The sequence below is a fragment of the Corylus avellana genome, chromosome ca1 (genome assembly GCF_901000735.1).
Source record: "Corylus avellana chromosome ca1, CavTom2PMs-1.0".
NCBI lineage: Eukaryota > Viridiplantae > Streptophyta > Magnoliopsida > Fagales > Betulaceae > Corylus > Corylus avellana.
Genome location: NC_081541.1, coordinates 40,771,225 through 40,790,518, shown reverse-complemented (window position 1 = coordinate 40,790,518; position 19,294 = coordinate 40,771,225). Strand labels below are relative to the sequence as shown.

General features: G+C 38.3%; 1 protein-coding gene across 10 annotated transcripts in view; it reads left to right on the top strand.

Annotated features, from left to right (window-relative positions):
- The window catches only part of LOC132187924 (MADS-box transcription factor 14-like), an 81,668-nt gene that overhangs the window by 27,440 nt on the left and 34,934 nt on the right, over window positions 1–19,294 (top strand). For 8 of the 10 annotated variants that reach the window (XM_059602351.1, XM_059602361.1, XM_059602356.1 and 5 more), the window contains one exon: window positions 6,795–6,836. In XM_059602351.1, the coding sequence (XP_059458334.1) occupies window positions 6,795–6,836 (42 nt within the window). Of the gene's footprint in view, window positions 1–6,794; window positions 6,837–11,913; window positions 12,001–17,030; window positions 17,222–19,294 lie in introns of those variants that run through there. The other 2 variants (XR_009440854.1, XM_059602383.1) reach the window with 2 other exon arrangements.

Sequence of the window (19,294 nt, the reverse complement as noted above, 5' to 3'; positions counted from 1 at the left end):
AAGAGTTTATGGCGCACCAAGGCTCCTTCGAAAGTGGCTCTTTTTGCTTGGACGGCCGTGCTTGAGAAGACTTTAACCTTAGATAATGTTTGGAAGAGAGGTATTGTTGTGATAAATTGTTGTTGCATGTGTGAATCGGATGGGGAGTCAGTTAACCATCTCTTTCTTCATTGTGGGGTTGCGCGTATCTTGTGGAATGCCGTTTTCTCTCGGTTTGGTTTGTGTTGGGCGATGCCTGGTAGTGTTAGGGGGTTGTATGATTCTTGGTGGGCGGGTGGCAAAGCTCGCAGTGCTGTTGTGTGGAAGATGGTTCCTCTTTGTCTTATGTGGTGCATCTAGACTGAGAGAAATGCTAGATGTTTCAAGGACTCGTCCCTGATTTTCTTTTTATGTTTTCTTCTTCTTTTTCTCCCTCTTAGTCACTCTCTTGTATACTCCCTGTGTACTAGGGTTGCGCCCCTCTGCGCTTTGATAATGCATCTTTACTTATCAAAAAAAAAAAAGAAAAAGAAAAAATTGAGTCAATTTTGCAAAAGAATTTGACAAATAGGTTGTACATGAAGAAGCAGCCATATGGTTTACAAATGGAGGAACATTCAGATTTGCTGGAGCACCTCAACAAGTTCGACATGTTGAATACATAATTGTTGAACTTTTGAGTAAAGATTGAAGAAAAAGATAAAAGCAATATTTTTGTTGGCATCACTTCCCCCTTCATATAATCGCATGATCACAACATTATTGTATGTTAAAGAAACTTTGGTGTTAACATAGGTTACTGAAGCTCTCTTCTCATATGAGGCAAGAATGATCAGGCTGATGTCTTGTGATGAGCTCCAAGTTTTTTTTGATAAGTAATATTGTATATGTAAAAAAGCGTAAGGCACCCCAAAGTACACAGAGTATACACATGACAACCAACATCAACCCTCAAAAAGACCCCCGTAAAAGAATCCTGAGACCCATAGTCCCTAGGCCCGCAAATACATACCCCTGAAACCCCAACTAAGCCCTAAACTCATAATGCCTTCCTAGACCCACATAGCTGTCCTGCCTTTACCCCTACTAGATCCCTTTCCTATAGCCTCAAAGTTAATGGAGCATTCCAAATTTTTGAGCTCCCTTTTTCCCTTAATATTTGAAATAGGAACACCATCTTCATGAAACCGATCATCTTCAATGATTGAAAGAAGATCCTTGAGCCATTTCTCATCACCCCCAAAAGACAATCCCAAAGTGGGGGCGACTCCCATCGCATTAAGCACGACCTTGGATGAGTCCTCCTTCCCCCCAAAAGGAATGGCCGACACAGCCTCGACGATCAGATTCTTGTTTATCTTCTTGTTCAGCATTGCTCCTATGTTGTTCTTTACTCTTCGAGTATACCTCTGTTGTGACTTGGCATCAGAAGGGTAAATAGGAGCTTCATCCTCCGACATGACAGGATGGGAGAGATGAAGTCTATCACCCAACTCAACCGCCCCTGAACAAGAACCCTCGAACTCTAAAGAACCTGCCGTCAAGACAGTGTGAATGTCTTGTTCAATACCATTGAACGACCCTTTATTTGACAATAGAGGCAAGGCCACAATAGATGCTGTCGGAGGATTCCTTGCAGCCAAGGCTTCCTTAACTACCAGTGTTGATGAAGAAGAAGCGGTGCTCGACCCCAAAAACCCTTCGCCGGTGGAGGTTTACGATCAACCTTGACAATAGTTTCCTCCTGTAACGCCCCGAAAATTAATTAACTGGTAATTAATTACATGGTTCGTCTCTCAGCCTTATTCCACTTCGAACAAGACTCAAGGACCTCTACTCCTCGAAAACAGAGGATACTAAACAGTGGAAACAAAAAGATTCTATAAACATAATCGTTACAACTAGAGCGTCTACCAAGGAACATCGAAATAGCTGAAATCACACTATACAAGTTATCACCTTTACAAGGGATTCATGCTAAATCTTAATATGCAAGCATGCATAAAAGCTCCTAATGCCTACCGCACAACTCATAAGTACTAGTTACCATGAGTATCTGCCTAAGCTTGCAATAAGTCCTCAAGCATCCCCCGGGTCGAATCCTCCATAATAACCGGATGTTTCGCGGTATCCATCTTCTGCTAAACTATCTATAACAGCATAGTTGTACATATAGAGAAAAAAAAAAAGAAAGGGAAATAATACAAGGATAAGTCCGACGACTTAGTGAGTATAAATGCACATAACGTACCCGTTATTAAATAATGAACTCAGTTGTTTATAAAACACATGCAACATTATGAGATGACAGTTTATCTTGGGTGTGATATAGATATAATATATGCTTATAGTTATGAGTAACAGTAATAGTTCAACTATATGGTCTACCCGAGATATTACTTCTTCTCAGCAGGGTTGGCGCTGTCCTGAGGGACCTGTAATACAACACCGGTGCCCCGGATATTGTAAGCTACCGTACATAACATTAGTGGCACGACCGAGTCAAACCTCGGGTGGCCCACACCACTAATGACGTTTGTCTTATAGTGACCATCCATTGGGAATGGCTGCGCCTTGGTCACGAAACCATTGGATCCAAAGCTTACACACATAAACATTTGACCATAAAGTTAACCTGTATAGTAAGCCCATGGCTGTTATCCCGCACGTACCGGTGTACCATGTCATACAATGCAATTAGTCTTATTAATCTTTTACATGCATTGTTTTACAAATCTCATTATTATCTTGTTATCAACACACGTTTTCACAAAATAGAGTTCACAGTAGTTTCAAAATGTATTTCATGAGAGTTGCAAAATATGCATGTTTGATATATATATATATATATAAAATAGACGTGCAATGCTGAAAATGTAACAACAAGCATCCATGTGAGTTTGTACTCACCCCGATCGTAAGGCTCCTCCATAAAATTTTCTTGATACTCCATAACCTCAAATACTGAGAAAAGACCTATCATCAGTTCTAATCCAACTAAAACGAACTTAGAACATCAAAACAGAGGTTGTCAGACGACTGGCCAAAGTGACGTTCTTTGGAACACTCCTGACCGTACGTCCGGGCTCGTGACCGTACGTTCGCCCAGAAGGCTCGTACGTCTGGTCTCGTGGCCGTACATCCGCTCAGAGAGTTTCAGGTAGAACTTCATTTGGTTCAACCATCCTCTTATTCTCCCAAACTGGTTCTAAAGCTACCAAAAGGATTCCTAGGACCTCCTATCTCAAAACAGCTCCTCCATTCAAAAGGAAATAAGGCCAACAAGAATCAAATGCTAACCTAAGCTTAAACCAAGATTAAGGGCAACAATATAACTAGAAGCTACAAACTTAAGCTAACTATGGAAAAGCACTTAAACAACATAACAAATATGTAACAAGTTAGGCTTAGAAGGTTACCTCCTTGAAGCCAAAAACCTTCAAGAATCACTCATTCTCCAAGAACTCACAAAATCCTCACAAAACACTCACACAGGGGTATTAGAGAACCTGGGGACGAGAATGGGTGTGAGAAACCTTGAGGGTAAAAGGTATTTATAGCAGAGGGCGCTACCAACTTATCTAAAAAGTAGCGGACGTCCGGTACTATTGGGGCATACTTCCAGTACTGTTTACACAGCGGTCCAAAGGCTGTAGCGTACGATTCAGGTATTATCCAAGGGGTATTCCAAAAGTAGCATACGTCCGTGTGGTCCCAGCGTACGTCCGTGTACTATAATTAGTGTACGTCCGGTGGTCCTCATATGTACGTCCACACTAAAAACAAGATCGTACGTCCGGCAACCCTATGTCCTCTACTACAGACAAGAGCGAACGTCTGGTAACTCTAGCGTACGTCCGGTCCGAAAGTCCAAAATTCTCAAAATGCCCTTCTAGCTGTCCTTAGTGACCCAAAATTCAAATTAACCCTCTAACTCGGCTACCTAAGCTTAGTTAATTATTTGGGTCACTACACCTCCACCGCCACAAGTATAGACCTCACCGAAGCCTCCATTGCCATAGGTACAAGGTCCACAAGGTCCATACACACTAAAGGCTGAATACTCATTGGACACGCCACCACATAGGCGAGACCATAACTGGATTCGTTGGAGCAACCATTGGAAACTACTGGGTTTGATGGAGATAACACCAGCGTGTCAGAGACAAGCTCCACCTCTGGAGATGCAGCCCCACGACCCGCTTTAGCACCTGATCCTTCCATTGAATTGTGGGGAAAACCTACCCATGAATTAACTGAATCTGGCTGAGTACTAAAGCCTGACAACGACCCAGTGATGGGCTCAAAATCCAAGTCCAACATTGAAGGCCTGACCTTCTTCAACTTAAACCCAGACCTCAACGTAAAGCCACGAAAGGATATGGGCTTTAGGCCCAACCCAATAGAGAGGACCCAATCCATGTCAGCCCTAATATTCAAGGATCCTCTTCCACGAACGCAAAACAGTCCTCGTCTTCATCGTTTGGGCACCGCCACCCTGAGAACAACTCCTTCCTAGCAAAGAGCCCACTGCTTCCTTTTTGGTCGGGGCACCATACTCAAACTTGAAGCAGTTCACTGGTGATCTCGCCTCCTCACCATCATTCACCAACTCTAAGCAACCCACAACCAAAAACAAATCGATGTTAATCAGCAGCTTCAAACCACTTAGTGACGTTGAAAGCATTGCCGCATAGGAACGTTGCGACGAGAAATCACCTCCGCCAGAGGAACCTCCAGTAACCATCGGTCGATCCGTAACAATGATGAGCTCCAACAATAGCCGCAACTCGTCCACGAAGCGACGCCAGCCCCAACCTCATCGGCCCTCAGGGATCCAAATAATCCCTTTCCGGCCACCCTCAGCAAAGATAGCCGCCGCTAAAAAACAACCGGACTTGTTGCTACCCTTTACAAACCATCAACACCTCCACCTCTTCATGTAAAGATTTAACAAAATCCTCCTTCCCTTGAGACAACAGCGCCTCCTCCACCATGTCTGCCAACCAATCCGAACCCCTACTCCCCAGGAAGATAGAACCCTCGTACCCTTTTCTTCTTTCCTCCAATCAAACCTCTAACTTGTCTGATTTCGCTGAGAAAAAGAAGGATTTAGCTTCCACAATAAAACGACGCTCCATCTCCACCAACCCAAGCGCATCTCACGAACCAGAACCAATCTCTAGCGGGACACGTGCACGCGTCTCCACTAGAGAGGAGGGAGAAAGAGAGAGAGAGAGAGAACGCTAGAGAGAATCGAGGTTTAAATTTTCCCTAAGGAACGAAATAAGAGAAATAAATGTTGCATTAAGACTTTTTCAAACTTGCCTCCAGCATAGAAGTCATTGAGGTCTAAATTAAAGCGCAAAAGGGATAAGTTTTAAGGAAAAGAATGGCAAAGGTAAACATTCTTGTTGTAAGCCACTTTTGGCAAATGATGATGAATCTCAATCAGATGTAAAAGATGTGAAATGCTATTATTGTCACAAGAAAGGACACTATAGAAGATTTTGCAGGGTGTTGAAACAAGATTTATAAGATAAAAAGAATACTAAAGATTTCGCAAATTCAGTCGGTGTGACCAATGATGAGCCATTGAGCCTCATGACAATGAGGTTAGCGTAGATATTTTTTCAGTTTCATCAGGTATAGATTCTCTCATAGATTATTGGGTTTTGGATTCTACTTGTTCATATCATGTGTCCGAATGGGCAGTGGTTTGAGACATTTAAATCTTGTAATGCTCGTACTGTTCTGATGGGTAATGATGCTAGGTGTAAGGCTATTGGAATAAGTACCATAAAAATTAAGATGTTTGATAGGGTTGTAAGGACACTAACTAATAATTGCAATAACCGCATGAATGCAGATAGTAATCGCATGATGCGGATATTACTAATATCCACATCCGCATTTTCACTCCTCATATACCTCATATTGAAAGAACCACGTAAATCTTAATATTATTGTATGTTATTATTTTATATTATTTATCATAATTGTGGTCTTTTGCACAATAATAATTCAACATGATAACTTTAACATGATCTGATAAGCTGGGAAGAGACCTGCTTGGTATGAATACTCACCAATCAAAATGTATATATAGGGGCCACGCAAATTGATGATTTTGAGGTGCTTCTGTTGTGTAATATTGTAGAATTAGGTTGTGCCCTTTTGGTGTTTATGTTAACCATCATGAACTAAACCAGACAAATGGAGATTTCTGCAGATAATTCCAACAGATGAGAAACAGTTAACCTTGTCGTCTTGTGTTTACAACAGTTCAGCTCCTATATTTACAACAACAGATGAGAAACGACTCCTGCATTAACAACTTCTTTTCTTCTTGCTTCATCATCGGTTATCAAGTGTACAGTTGTATCAATGTAACTAATCTTCCGCAAATGTAAATGTACAGAGTTTATAAATAAAATTTGAAGGACTCTGTTTTGGTGAGTTGAAATAAAACACTTACATATAAATTTTTATGGTATCAAAACTGAATCTTGTCTCCGTCATTCATGTCTCATTAAAATTAAACATTTCACTTGTTGAGCCTCACTTATTGAGATGGAATTTGAGCCTACACGTGAGGGGAGTGTTACATGTGGGGAGAAATGCGTTTGATGTGGTTCTTTTTTTTCACTTATGTGAAGGCCTATATGTGTATCTTGTAGAAAAGAACTTAAGATAAAGATACAGTTCGTTATGATTTTTAATCTGTCTTTCTATTCAATATGTACACTAGTTATGTAGTCTGACAGAAGAAAAAAAAAACACATAGAATACTCAGGAGTTTTAATGGTACACAGACACAGCTAATGATGGAAGCTGTAAAAGCAGTGCATGAAGAGGTATGCCTTTCTAACTCATTGTTCATGTGAAACTTGATTCATTTCACAGAGTAAATCGTGCATCTCAGATAGGAACAAAATTTGAGACAGCTTTCATTAGGTGAGTGAATGTTTCGAAAACCCTGCAGAAAACTTTGTTAAAGAATCTATTGAAGGCTGTGTCTCATTTTGTTTCAGGGTGACAAAAGTGTTATCAACTTAGTTGATCTATTCGTGGCTTTTTGGGTAACTAACCTATATTTTGGCATTTGGGGGGAGGTTGAAGAGCTTGTCTTTTCCAGTGCTTCTGAGAAATATCTGGTTTGCATAAGGTTACATAAAGTTAGTTTACTTATGGCTTTGAAATCTTTTACTCTGTATAATTATGTTATCTAGTTAGTAGCCTTCTAGGAAGAGCATTATTTGCAAACTCTAATCTAACTGTAGTAGTCTTGGATCATCAAGTACACAGAGGTTGCTAAAAGGAGGAGAAAACCCTCTCTTCTCAAATGGTACATATACTTGTACACATATTATGAGTATGGTGAATGGGGGCATGATTGGGGAGGGAGATTTGATGCAGGGCCGATTGGTCCAGCAGCAATAACCTAGGACAACATCAGAAAAGGATAGAAGTCTCAAGTCAACTCAACTATAGCTGTAATTGCTAAGGATGGAGGAGGTGAAGAAAGCAGAGTGCACAGAAAATGTTTGAAATTCAATTGATGAAGTATGATAAATGATGATCTCCAAAAGACAATAATTTATAGGAAACGTAGACTCAAGAATTGACCTAGAATTCAGAATACTTATTAGTTATTCTAAAGTCCCTCCACATCCAAACCCTTCATATTTTGTTTCCTTATTTATTTAGACCAAATAGTCTCTTAAATAGGTTGGTTTCGTTAGGTTTCATGTTGGTTAATTCGGTGTTCAAAACAATTCGTTGCAAGTTTAAATTTGACAGACTAAGTTTTGTACTTAGACTAGAAATGAGAAACTTGATATTGCAAAGGCATATAATTGCTCGGGTGGAAGGTTTGGTTGGTGGAAGTCCGAATCAAGAGTCTTTACAAGAGTTCAAGTATGGCTTCCCGAGGCACTGTCGAAGAGGCCGTTCGTGGTGGATCCAGACGAGACATTTAAGTGGACTTCCCAAACAACTCAATTGGAAGGCTCGTTCAAAGCCGTTTGGTTGTTTTGTATTGTTTTGAGAATAACTCCTAAGGCATCTAGTAGGAATGATCGGTCGGGTTGGTTAGAGAGTTTAGTCACAGATCGTTCGAACGAGCGTGTTTCTTTGAAAAGAATTGAAGTTCAAGTTTGACTCCCGAGAAGCGTGGTCGCAAAGCTTGATCGGACTTTGTCCAAACGAGTTGAAGATCTCATTCTCGCTGAGGCTTGATCGGACTTTGTCCAAACGAGTTGAAGATCGCATTCTCGCTGAGACATTCCTTCTGAAACTCGGGCTTTGTTCGGTAAATGAGTTGGGCTTCCCTCGATACTATTTATCACAATTTTCCAAAAAAATCAACATCAAAACATTCTAACTTTTTTACTTTTTATATCACATAATTCACTTTTTATTATTATTCAAATAAAAAAATTACTACAAAATAAAACTTCTTCACTTTTTCATACTACTTTGTTCACTTTTTTATACCAAACATTCTTGCTTTTTTTTTTCACATCAATCTACATTAACTACAGTGTCTAGACCAACCCATTTACCAAACACCACCTCAGTCTCACCACATCCGAACGCTTCCAGAAGAAATCCGTGAAACCCTAGCTGCGTTCGAATGACACCACTCTCTTCCAAACACCAACCTAACATTTGCCTCTTCTTTTTAAGGAAACGAATTGCATTAAAATACCTTGTTTTTCCAGTTTTCAGTATGGCCTTTCAGTACACGATTTTCACAGGACTATAAGACCAATATTTGGTGAGCTAAGAAAGAACCCTAACATCCTTATGAGTTTGATTAAACCACAAAAGTCCTTAAACCTTCAAGCTTTCAGGTTTCAAGAGGAGACTCGGTAGAACATTTGGTCTATAGTTCTGGAGCTACTGCGGTAGGAAACAAACTGGTCGTTTATTAGGGTGCACATCAGATTAACAATTTAATAGGCTAGAAATTCGAAATTAATATTTATGTCTAGTGCATCGAGTCAAAATCGAACAGAAAATCTACTTTCTAAGCCCATTGTTAAATACTCTCGTTGGGTAATTATGAGTTAGGGTATCACCCAGCTAAACTCAGGAAATTTTGAACAATTAGGGAGCCGAGATCATTATGGTTTTTTTTTTTTTTGTCTCTCTCTCACGTACGCTGCCCCTCTTCTTCTATTTAACGTGTCTGAACAAAAAACTAAAACCCTCCCCTCTCTCTCATGTCTCTTCTATCCCTCTTATCAAAGGTGGAAGCTTTTTCCTTTGAACTCAAAATTCCAAGGAAAGTCCCTTCTCTCTCCTTATCTCTTTGTGCATAATTACTGGATTGCATGAATGGTTTAGACACAAAAGGTGGAGGCTACTCAACTTGTTACGTAGCCTACCACACATCTTATCATATAGGTTTAGAGAAATATAATAATGCTAAAATATTCCCAAACCCTAATAACTCTTCTAATACTCCACTTCAAGTTTGAGCTTATATATCATATAATCCAGCTTGGAAGAATCAAGCAAATTAAAAAAACCTAGAAAAACATACTCTAACACTCCCCTTCAAGCTGGAACAGCTTGGAGCACACACACACACACAAAAAAAAAAAAAAAAAACCGTCTCATTGGGCCTTTGGAAACTAGTCGGTCGAAAACTAGTCGGAAACTACAACGGGCGGTTGGATCTTGTCGCAAAACACTAAGGCCGGTAGGATCTCGCCGCAAAACAATAAGGACCGGTTGAAACCCTCCGCAAAACACCAAGGCCAGTTGGATCTCACCGCCAAGAGTCGATCGGATCTCACTACAAGATCCCAAGGCCGGTCGAATCGCACTGCAAAACACCAAGGCCGGTAGAATCTCACTGGAAAACACCAAGAACCGGTTAGAAACCAGTGCAAAACACTAAGGCCAGTCGGATCTTGACAACCAACAACAATCATGTGTACTGTGATCAGCCAACAACGACGACAACTTGAATGAGAGCTACTCCCCCTGAGCAACAAACCCGATGAGAGCGCCATGCAGCTCAAACCAACATGAACTAGGCTAAAACACAACTGAACCAGACATGAAACTCACTAAACAAGTAAAGAAAGCACTGAACTGGTCAAAAACCAGTTAACCAGTTGTAAAAGATATTGAATTGGTCTCCAAACCATATGCACCAAGAAGAAAACTACAAAACCAGTTATAAATCAAACTGAATCGGGCAAAACCAATGAACCGATCTGAAACCACATTGAACTGGTCTAGAAGGGTGCTGAATCACTTGTAAAACAGCATAAACCTGACTGAACCAGACAATAATCAATGAGCATCTTCATCGCCGGAAAAGACCGCAACAGCTGCCAGAAAGAACTATAACCACCAAAAGTTGCCAGATTTTGCCGAAAAGTCGTCGGAGACAGGCAAATGTTACCGCAAACATTCAGCAACTGCCGGAGACGGCCACGAAAGCACCCATTGAGGCCCCCGACTACCAACAATGCTGACGACCACTAAACGATAGCCAATTACCGTGAAACTTCACAGTTTTTCACTAGAGTCTCACTACAAATAGCTCTTTTAGTTCTCTAACAGGGCACTGCCTTAGTCCACATAGGTGGTGCTGCCGCCAAAGAGAGACTCGCCAACACAAAGACATAAAGTTCAACAAAAAACAGAGGGAAAAAAATACTACAAAAGAAAGGGATTAGACCAAAGATCTAAACCTAAAGCTCTGATACCATGTTGTAGTTTGCATGAGCGGTTTAGATAGAAAAGGCGGAGGCTATTCAATTTATTACGTAACCTACCACACATCTTAAAGCATTCACATCCGGCTCAACAAATATTTAGCTAAGTTTTAGCTAGATGATCACCTTTTCTACTTTAGCATTCCACTTCTTCAAAGCACCTACATCTGACTCAACATTTTAGCTATCAACTTTCACTTTTTCATTTACAATATTATTTATTTATTTACTTTCCCTATTCCCAAAGATAAGAGAGAACAAGATTGAATTTTTTATTATTATTATTAGGTATAGATTGTTGAGTTACAGTGCTCAGCAAATTTGCCGTGCACTGTAGCAGCTCTACAAACTCTTAGCAACTCAAGCTAGCCGGATGTATGGTCTTGTTTGCTACATGGCTCAACAAAATAAGAGCCCAATGCGAGTGCTCTTATTATATAGGTTTAGAGAAATATAACAATGACACAAATATCTCCGAACCCTAATGACTCATAAACACTAATAACTCTTGTAACAACAGCTAACACTCTTTCTCTCTCCTATTATTGTTTCTCTCTCTGTTTCGTTTGGTTTCTCTTTATGGTGATAGTAATTCGTGTATTTTGGTTTTAGAACAGATTGATATTTAGTGCAATTTCGAGTTTTGAGCGTTGATATTCTTTTATAATTAAGGCTCGTCTTTCTTCTGGGGTTGGAGCAAATGAAAATGGATTGCATGCGTTGGTTTTTCGTTGAGTCTAAAGTAGTGTGTGAGCTTTCGGTGCTCTAAGGGGGGTTTAGTCTTGCGGTTGGTTGAGAGAAGACATGGGTTATCCCGTGTTATGTTGGTTGGAAAATTTAATGTTCCTTGGCTAAAAAAATCGACAGAAACTACTTCGTCTGTCAGAGGACACATACTTCATCAATTCTTCGTGGGCTCTTTGTAGAATGGCGGGGATGAAATATTGTCGTTGCTAAGTTGGGGAAGGTGGTGGTTGTCGCGCTCTCAAATTGTGAAATTTAAAAGGGCACTGAAAATCAGTCGTTTAGGATTAGAGTACAAAATTGCAAACAAAAATTCCTAGGGCAGTGAAATTTACAACAAGAAACTTTTAATTATCATAAACTTTAATATAATGATACAGGAGTTTCTTTACTCTATACATCTCAAAATGTAAAAGAGCTAATCCTGAGGAAACTACACTGCATGTAGGCAGGTCACCGCCATCCCAAACCTTGGACCAGCTAGATAGGTGATGTAGGGGCCATGATCAACAATGTCTGTATACACTGTTTACAGGTAAAAGAGGTTAGTTTTACAACTTAATAAGTAAACACAAAACATATGCTAAAATATTTATTCTTAGAAAATCCTTATTACAAGTTATAATAGTTCATGCAAAATCATTACTTTGAAGAAAAAGAAATTAAACTTTGAAACATAATTTCATAATTATCTTTAACCATTATGACTTGCAAATGAATCAAATCTTTCATTTTGCTTTACATGAACAAACTTCCTTCCATTTTTCATAAAATCATGTCCTCGTGTAACATGTTTACCGCTTGGGCCATTTCCGCATTTCTTAAACCCTGAGAAGCGCAGGTTGGCTTGTCCCGAAGGACCATCATGAGCTCAATCCTGTGGCTATAGGAGAGCTGCCATAATGGAAGCTTCCCTAGGTGAAGGCCACCCAATTGATAATCCACATGTGCAATAAAGTGTGGTTACTGTGCTATCCATAAATCGTTAACATATCATCATAGTAAGCTCAGAAAATACCCACAGTCATAGCATCATCATAGTGGTGCCGTGGGGAAACATAGTGCACATGCATCTTTCATAAACTTAACATCTTTGAGTTCAATAAACTCGTATACATTATATAGCTCATAATCTTTGTGCATTCTTTTTCATAAACATCATTGAGCTTATAAACTTTGTGCATTTTCATGAATTATTAAAACCATGCTCATGGCATCATAACATTTTCATGAAATATCATAATCATGATTCATGTCATAAAACATCATCTTATCATCTTTAAATAGCATGACATGTAAATCGTGTCATTTATCATAATTTAAAAAATACGGAGCGAAGTATTAAAATGTATGCATCAATTAGTTTAATAAAATGAATTTGTCGAGAGTTTTTAATTGTTTACTTACCTGGTTGCCGACATGTGGAAAAGTGTCCCTTCACCTGAAACCCTACAATTTATCACATAACTAGGTTTCGTTTATGCTTGTGAAGTACCCCGGCCTACCATTGGGGGCCTCTTACAAGGCTAAACATATTTGGGACAATGTCATTGAAAAGATAGAGCAACGGTTGGCTTGTTGAAAAATGATGTACTTGTCTAAGGGTGGTAGGAGCACACTTTCTAATTTTCCTATGCATTTCTTGTCCCTATTTCCTCTCTCTGTGAGTGTCGCAAACCGTATGAAGAAGCTCTGAAGTTATTTCTTATAGGGTGGGCTAAGTGAAAAGTTCAAATATCGCCTAGTTAGCTGGTCCAAGGTTTGTTCACCGTTGTCGGGGGAAGGGTTGGGAATTTGGAAATTACGGTTGTTCAATTGCTCTCTTAGGTAAGGATGCCTCTAATGCGACTCACTTGGAGTTTTTTAGTGGTTCCAATCAAGGAAATGTAAGCTTTGCTAAAACGGTTTATAATTGGAGGTGAATGTCTTAGCCTCATTCTCTAGGGTATTGTATTTGGCTAGAGTGAAAGGATTTAGTGAAGATAAAAGGTTTGATCCTTCTATTGTTCCTTGGGTTGTAGTGAAAGCTACTGTTTCCCTTTGAAGAGTGTTTAGCGGACTAAGGCTCCCCCGATGGTCGCTTTTTCCGCTTGGTTGGTGGCTCTAGGTAAGTTCCTTACCTTGGATAACCTCAGGAAGCGACACGTTATTGTGGAGGACAAATGCTGCATGTGTCTAAGGGATGATGAGTCTGTAGACCATCTTCTTCTTCATTGTGATGTGGCTTATGCCATTTGTATTGCCGCCGTCAGTTGTTTTGGATTGTCTTGAGTTATGCCTAGATTTGTAGTTGACCTGTATGCTTGTTGGTGGACTAACGGTAGTAAGTAAAGTTTTGTTGTGTGGAAGATGGTGGCTACTTGCCTTTTTATGGTGTTTATGAAGGGAAATGAATGATAGATGTTTTGAAAACCGTGAGAGGACTTTAGAGAAGATTAAGTCATTTTTCTTTAAAATTTTATATCTTTGGACGGCTGCTTATATTTCTCCTTTAACAATTAGCTATAATGATTTTCTTGTTCATTTTGCTCTCTCTATTTAGGTGCTTCCGCTTGTATACTTTTTCTATACTTAGTGGCACCTTTACACTTTTAATGATATTTGCTTATTACTTATAAGATCATTAGCAGCAGATACCCTATATGTCATTCACTTCCCTATGTTTAAGGAAAATTTCAAAAAAACCACACTACTCACATCAGATTCTCTACATTTAACCAACCATCAAGAATTGTTACAATATTTCTCAATGTGTAGGGAACCAAAGTGGTTCCCTATACATTATTTTAATATAAACATTTATCTTTCTTCTCTCATCTTTCATCTTTTTGTCTTTAATTGGAGATTGTGAAAAAAGTAAAGGTAGTTAAGAAATTTGTATTTTGTAAATAAATAATATTTTAATGTTATAGGGAAAGCTAATGGAAGCTATTATGAAATATATTTTCATAGGGAAGCAAAAAGTAATTTTGTCTCCTAAATTTTGGAAAAATCAAAGGGAAGCTGCTGTTAGTACTCTAAGAAAAAGAATACAATACTTGTGTTGGGTAATTGCGAATTGATGCTTCTTTGCATGCCCATTCAAAGACTAAAGCAGATTTAGAGTAAATTGTTGAAATATTTAGTAGAACCGGATACCCATTTAATTTTCTTTCCTCTCATTGATCAGTTATGTTGTTTGTTGTGATCGAGTCTTTTTGGTTAAGATTAAATGGATTATTATTGGTATACCCATCTGTTAATTTTGCCAACTCAGGTAAATTTTGGGAACAAAAAAATTTGTAAGAAAGCCGAAACCCCTCTTTTGGTATATCAAATTTTGCTTTTCTATAAATTGATTAAGGGCTTGATTTTCGGTGGTGATCTTCTTTGATGTGGTTAAATAATTTCTTTGTTTGGGTATTGGAAGTTTTCTTTTTGTTAAATAGCAAATTTTATTTGGACCGGTTGGGGGACATGTTTTTTTTTTTTTGAGGGTTTAGATGATTTTAGTGCTCTTTTTTTTTTTTTGGATGCTCTTTTTTTTTTTTCTTTTAAATTTACGAGTAATTCGGTGAAAAGATTCTAAATTCTCGTTCAAGTCTTGCTATATTTTGCTACAACTTGATGCTGGGTTTCTTAATGCTTTTTGAGTTCGAGATTTTGATTGAGATTTTGGATTGTCTTGGGTTTCTCTGTTTGCTTACTCTGAAAGTGTGGGAAAACAATTTGAATCATAGGCTTATTTAAATAAACCAAATGGAGGGTGAATGGATTGGTTTATTTAAATATTTTTTCTAGCTTCGGTGAACTATTTTCTCTTGAGAAAATAGTGTTAAGAAGTTTTTCTGGGGAGTTAATTACTGTTCTTTAATGATTCTATGACTAATCTTTTATATATCAACTCTCGAGTTGATGATGCATGATTGGATGGACAAGTAAATAAATTGCTATTGGTCAATGGACATTTTTACCATAACAGGACCCGGATTCTCTCTGTTTCAAAGGAAATGGAGAGGAGCCAGTCTCTTATTTTACAAGGGTAGAATAGTCATTTCACTTTTTTTTTTTTTTGGCCATTCTTCTCTTATAAAAAAAGGACCCGAAGGAAATGGAGATGATCCTTCTCCACCTTAACATACGTATCTGGACAAAGGACATCTTTACCTGAACATGAACATGAACATGAACATGAACATGGACAAAGGACATTTTTACCTGGACTTGGACAACACTATTCAGACAATTTGGAAATGACAATTATTGTTGTTGGACAAATAATCATATGTAAATTGGACTTAAAGAATACAAAATTTAGTGATAAACGAAAAAAGGGGTTAGGTGGCGTATTCAAGCTGGACAAATTTTTATTTGATTTAAATGGATATTTGTCTATTGGGTCATAGGATAAAGTTTGGATTTAATTTTATGATGATTACAGAAATTTGCAAATTCCTGTGTGGTGCAGGAATTTTAATGTAGGAATTTTTACTTTTTTATTTTGAGAATTGTTGAATTGGACAGCTTAATTGGCATCTAGTAGAATTTAAGGACTTTTAATTGAGAGATAGAAAGGGGGGAGGATAGCTAGCTGTCCAGTAAATAAAATTCTGGGCAATGTTTAATTTCTAAAAAAAATAGAGATTGAAGAACTTCTCTAAACAAGGTTATGTGATAATTTGCAAGGTCCCAGGTAAAGGGACACTTTTCTACGTGTTGGCAACTAGGTAAGTAACATCTTTAAAAGTACCGACAAGGGTACAAATATTATTTTTATTCAACTAATGATTCAAAAAAAAAAAGAAAAAATGTCGGAAAATATTATAAACTGATGCATGTACTTTAAATGTTATAATACAATGTCATGAAAGTTTCAAGATGCTATGAATTTTGAAAGTGCCATGATATATTAAAAGTGCAATTGTACTTTATGCCATTACCATGATTTATGAAAATGTGCACGCATAGTTATGCACAGAAGATTATGAGCTCAATTATGTTATGTTTATGAAAGAGCATGCACATCATGTTTTAATAAGTTAACCCTCGACGCCATTATGATATGATGATGTTTATGACCGATACGGGATTACATGATGTATATGATTTACGGATAGCACAACGCACCACATCAAATGATAATTACATGAAGGTGTGGGCTATTAGCCGGGTGTCATTCTCCTGAGTGTACACTCACGGCAATGGTCTTTTGCTCGGTCATGATCCATTGATCAGGGAAGATTCCCATTGTAGGCAGCTCTCTTGTGGTTACAGGTTAGAGCTCATGAGTTTAAGAAATGCGAAAATGGTCCAATGGGTAAACATGTTCCATAAGAAAATAATATTCATGAAAAGTGGGAGGAAAGCTTTGATTAATTTACAAAGCCAAAATTGATTTGCAAGTCTTAGATGATTTGAAGTTTATGCTTCAAGTTTATTACATTTCATTTATTGCATGATCTATTATGACTAGCAATACAGAATTTCTTTCAATAAATGTTTTCAATATATGATTTATCTCATGTTTTGTGTTTACTTACCGAGTAGTGAAGCTCACCCTCTTTCACCTGTAAACTTTGTTTACAGACACTGTTAAGTTTGGCCTCTACATCATCATCTGTTTAGCTGGACCAGGGATCGAGATGGCGATGATGTAGCGCCCCAACTTTTAATACAAGCCGTAAGTGGGATTATCTGAATTCCCACATGATGCTACTACATAATTGTAACACTTGCAGCGGAAATATCATGTATAAAATTTTTCTTTTATTTGTTTTTCTTTTTTGGTACTACAAATTCATCTCGAATCATAAATGAACCAGTGCATCTAATTTAAACTTCACATTATATAATTACGTAGAACATTTTCTTTACATTAACATTATCAACATTTATGCTAAGTTTCCAAAAAATGTCATATGCAGTAGCTCAAAATACTAAAAATTTGCTATAGTAATTCATCCTCTTCTGAAAATTGAGGCTTCTTGTTAGCCTCAAGAATAGTAGTGCAAACATGCGTATGGGTCTTCATCTTCCTCCTCCTCAACCATGGTAATTTTACAGGTAGATGTGCTTGTGCACGACTCAGCAAGTTTAAGCTTAAGCCTTCTTTTTATCTCGAAAAAAAATAATAATAAATAAATCTCTAAATAATATTTACTAAACAACTATTTATGTATGGTTTTCACAAAGAGTTTGATAAACTTATATTCAAACTAGAGAAGTTAATACATAATAATAAAATTTCATATTTTCCTTTGCTTTTTCTTTACTATATATATGTATACAGCTTCACATCCCATATTATGGAGTAGTAAAATAGTTCGTAACATGATAATGGAAACAACAATTTAAATCATAACTAGTAGGGATCATATCTCACTCATACCTAGTTTGTATGAAAATAGCTCTGAAACCCTGTTATATAACAATCTCAAAATAATACTATCACTTGCATGGTTATCACAATATCGCCAATGTACCTAAGTAAATTGCTTCAAGTTGAACACATCGGAGGCCTTTAAATGACTTAGAAGACTTGGCCGGTGTGCATTACGATTTATCTTCTACATAATCTCGTAAGGCCAAATCTTCCCCTCTCGTAGCTCGCTATACTCACCGATGGGGAAACGATCACGTGTGAGTACAACCTAAACCAGATCAACCTCAAACGTTACCATGCGCCTATGGTTGTTGGATCGTGCTATATACATGACATTGCTATCTTCTATCATTTTCTTAACCTGGTCATGAACTCCTTGGAGGTAATCTCCCATCTCATCAGCCTTAATACTCAATCGACCAATACGGGGAATGCGTGCCAAGACAAGCACTCCCAATGGCTTTTGTCCATACACGATCTCTAAAGTGCTCAACTAAGTCGTTCTATTCTTTGACTGGTTGTAAGCAAACTCTGCCTGTGATAAAGCTAGGTCCCACTGCTTCTGCTTATTTCTACTATCTAAACTCCTTAAAAGATTTCCCAAGCTCTCATTCACCACCTCAGTCTAATCATTGGGGGTGGTAGGCACTACTAAAATTAAGCTTGGTCTCCATCTTTTCCCACAGACTCGTCCAAAAATGACTCATGAATTTTGTATCTCAATCCGATGTAATAGATATTGAAAACTCATGCCTTGTGCATGCAGCTAATTTCCCAAAAATATAGGAGAGCAATTCGGGTGGCATTCATCTTCTTCCGACAAGCTACAAAATGGGCCATCTTCGAAAATCAATCCACCAACATGAGAATAGAATCCATGCTCCTCTGAGTGCGAGGTAACCCTAATACAAAATCCATGCTAACGTTGAGCCATGGGCCATCGAGCACTAGAATGAGGTGTACAGACCAACATTTGTGAGGGCTCATTTGGACCTTTGAAAAATAAAACATTGTTCCATGTAACGTGCCACATCACTAGTTTGCTAGGGCCAATAATAGTCTGATGAGACCAAGGCCAAAGATTTCTCTCTCCCAAAGTGACCTCCATGCAACTCTCATAGTATCTGCTCCATCAACGAACTAATCAGAATGCATATATGTAAACCACATAACATATAACCTTTAAGAATAATATAATAATTTTTCTTACCAATAGAGACCTCAACAAATATCTTCTCAAATGAAGGATCTTCTATATACAACTCTCGGAAGGTGTCAAAACTCTGGTATGCAGAGTAGTAAAAAACCCGCCTACTCAAAGCATCATCAACTTGATTCAAGCTCCTTGATTGGTGCCCTAAGGAAAAAGTGAACTCCTGAAGGTAGGCAACCCACTTAACATGTCTACGGCTAAGGTTATGTTGGCCATTGATGTACTTGAGGGCCTTGTGATTATTGATAAGGATGA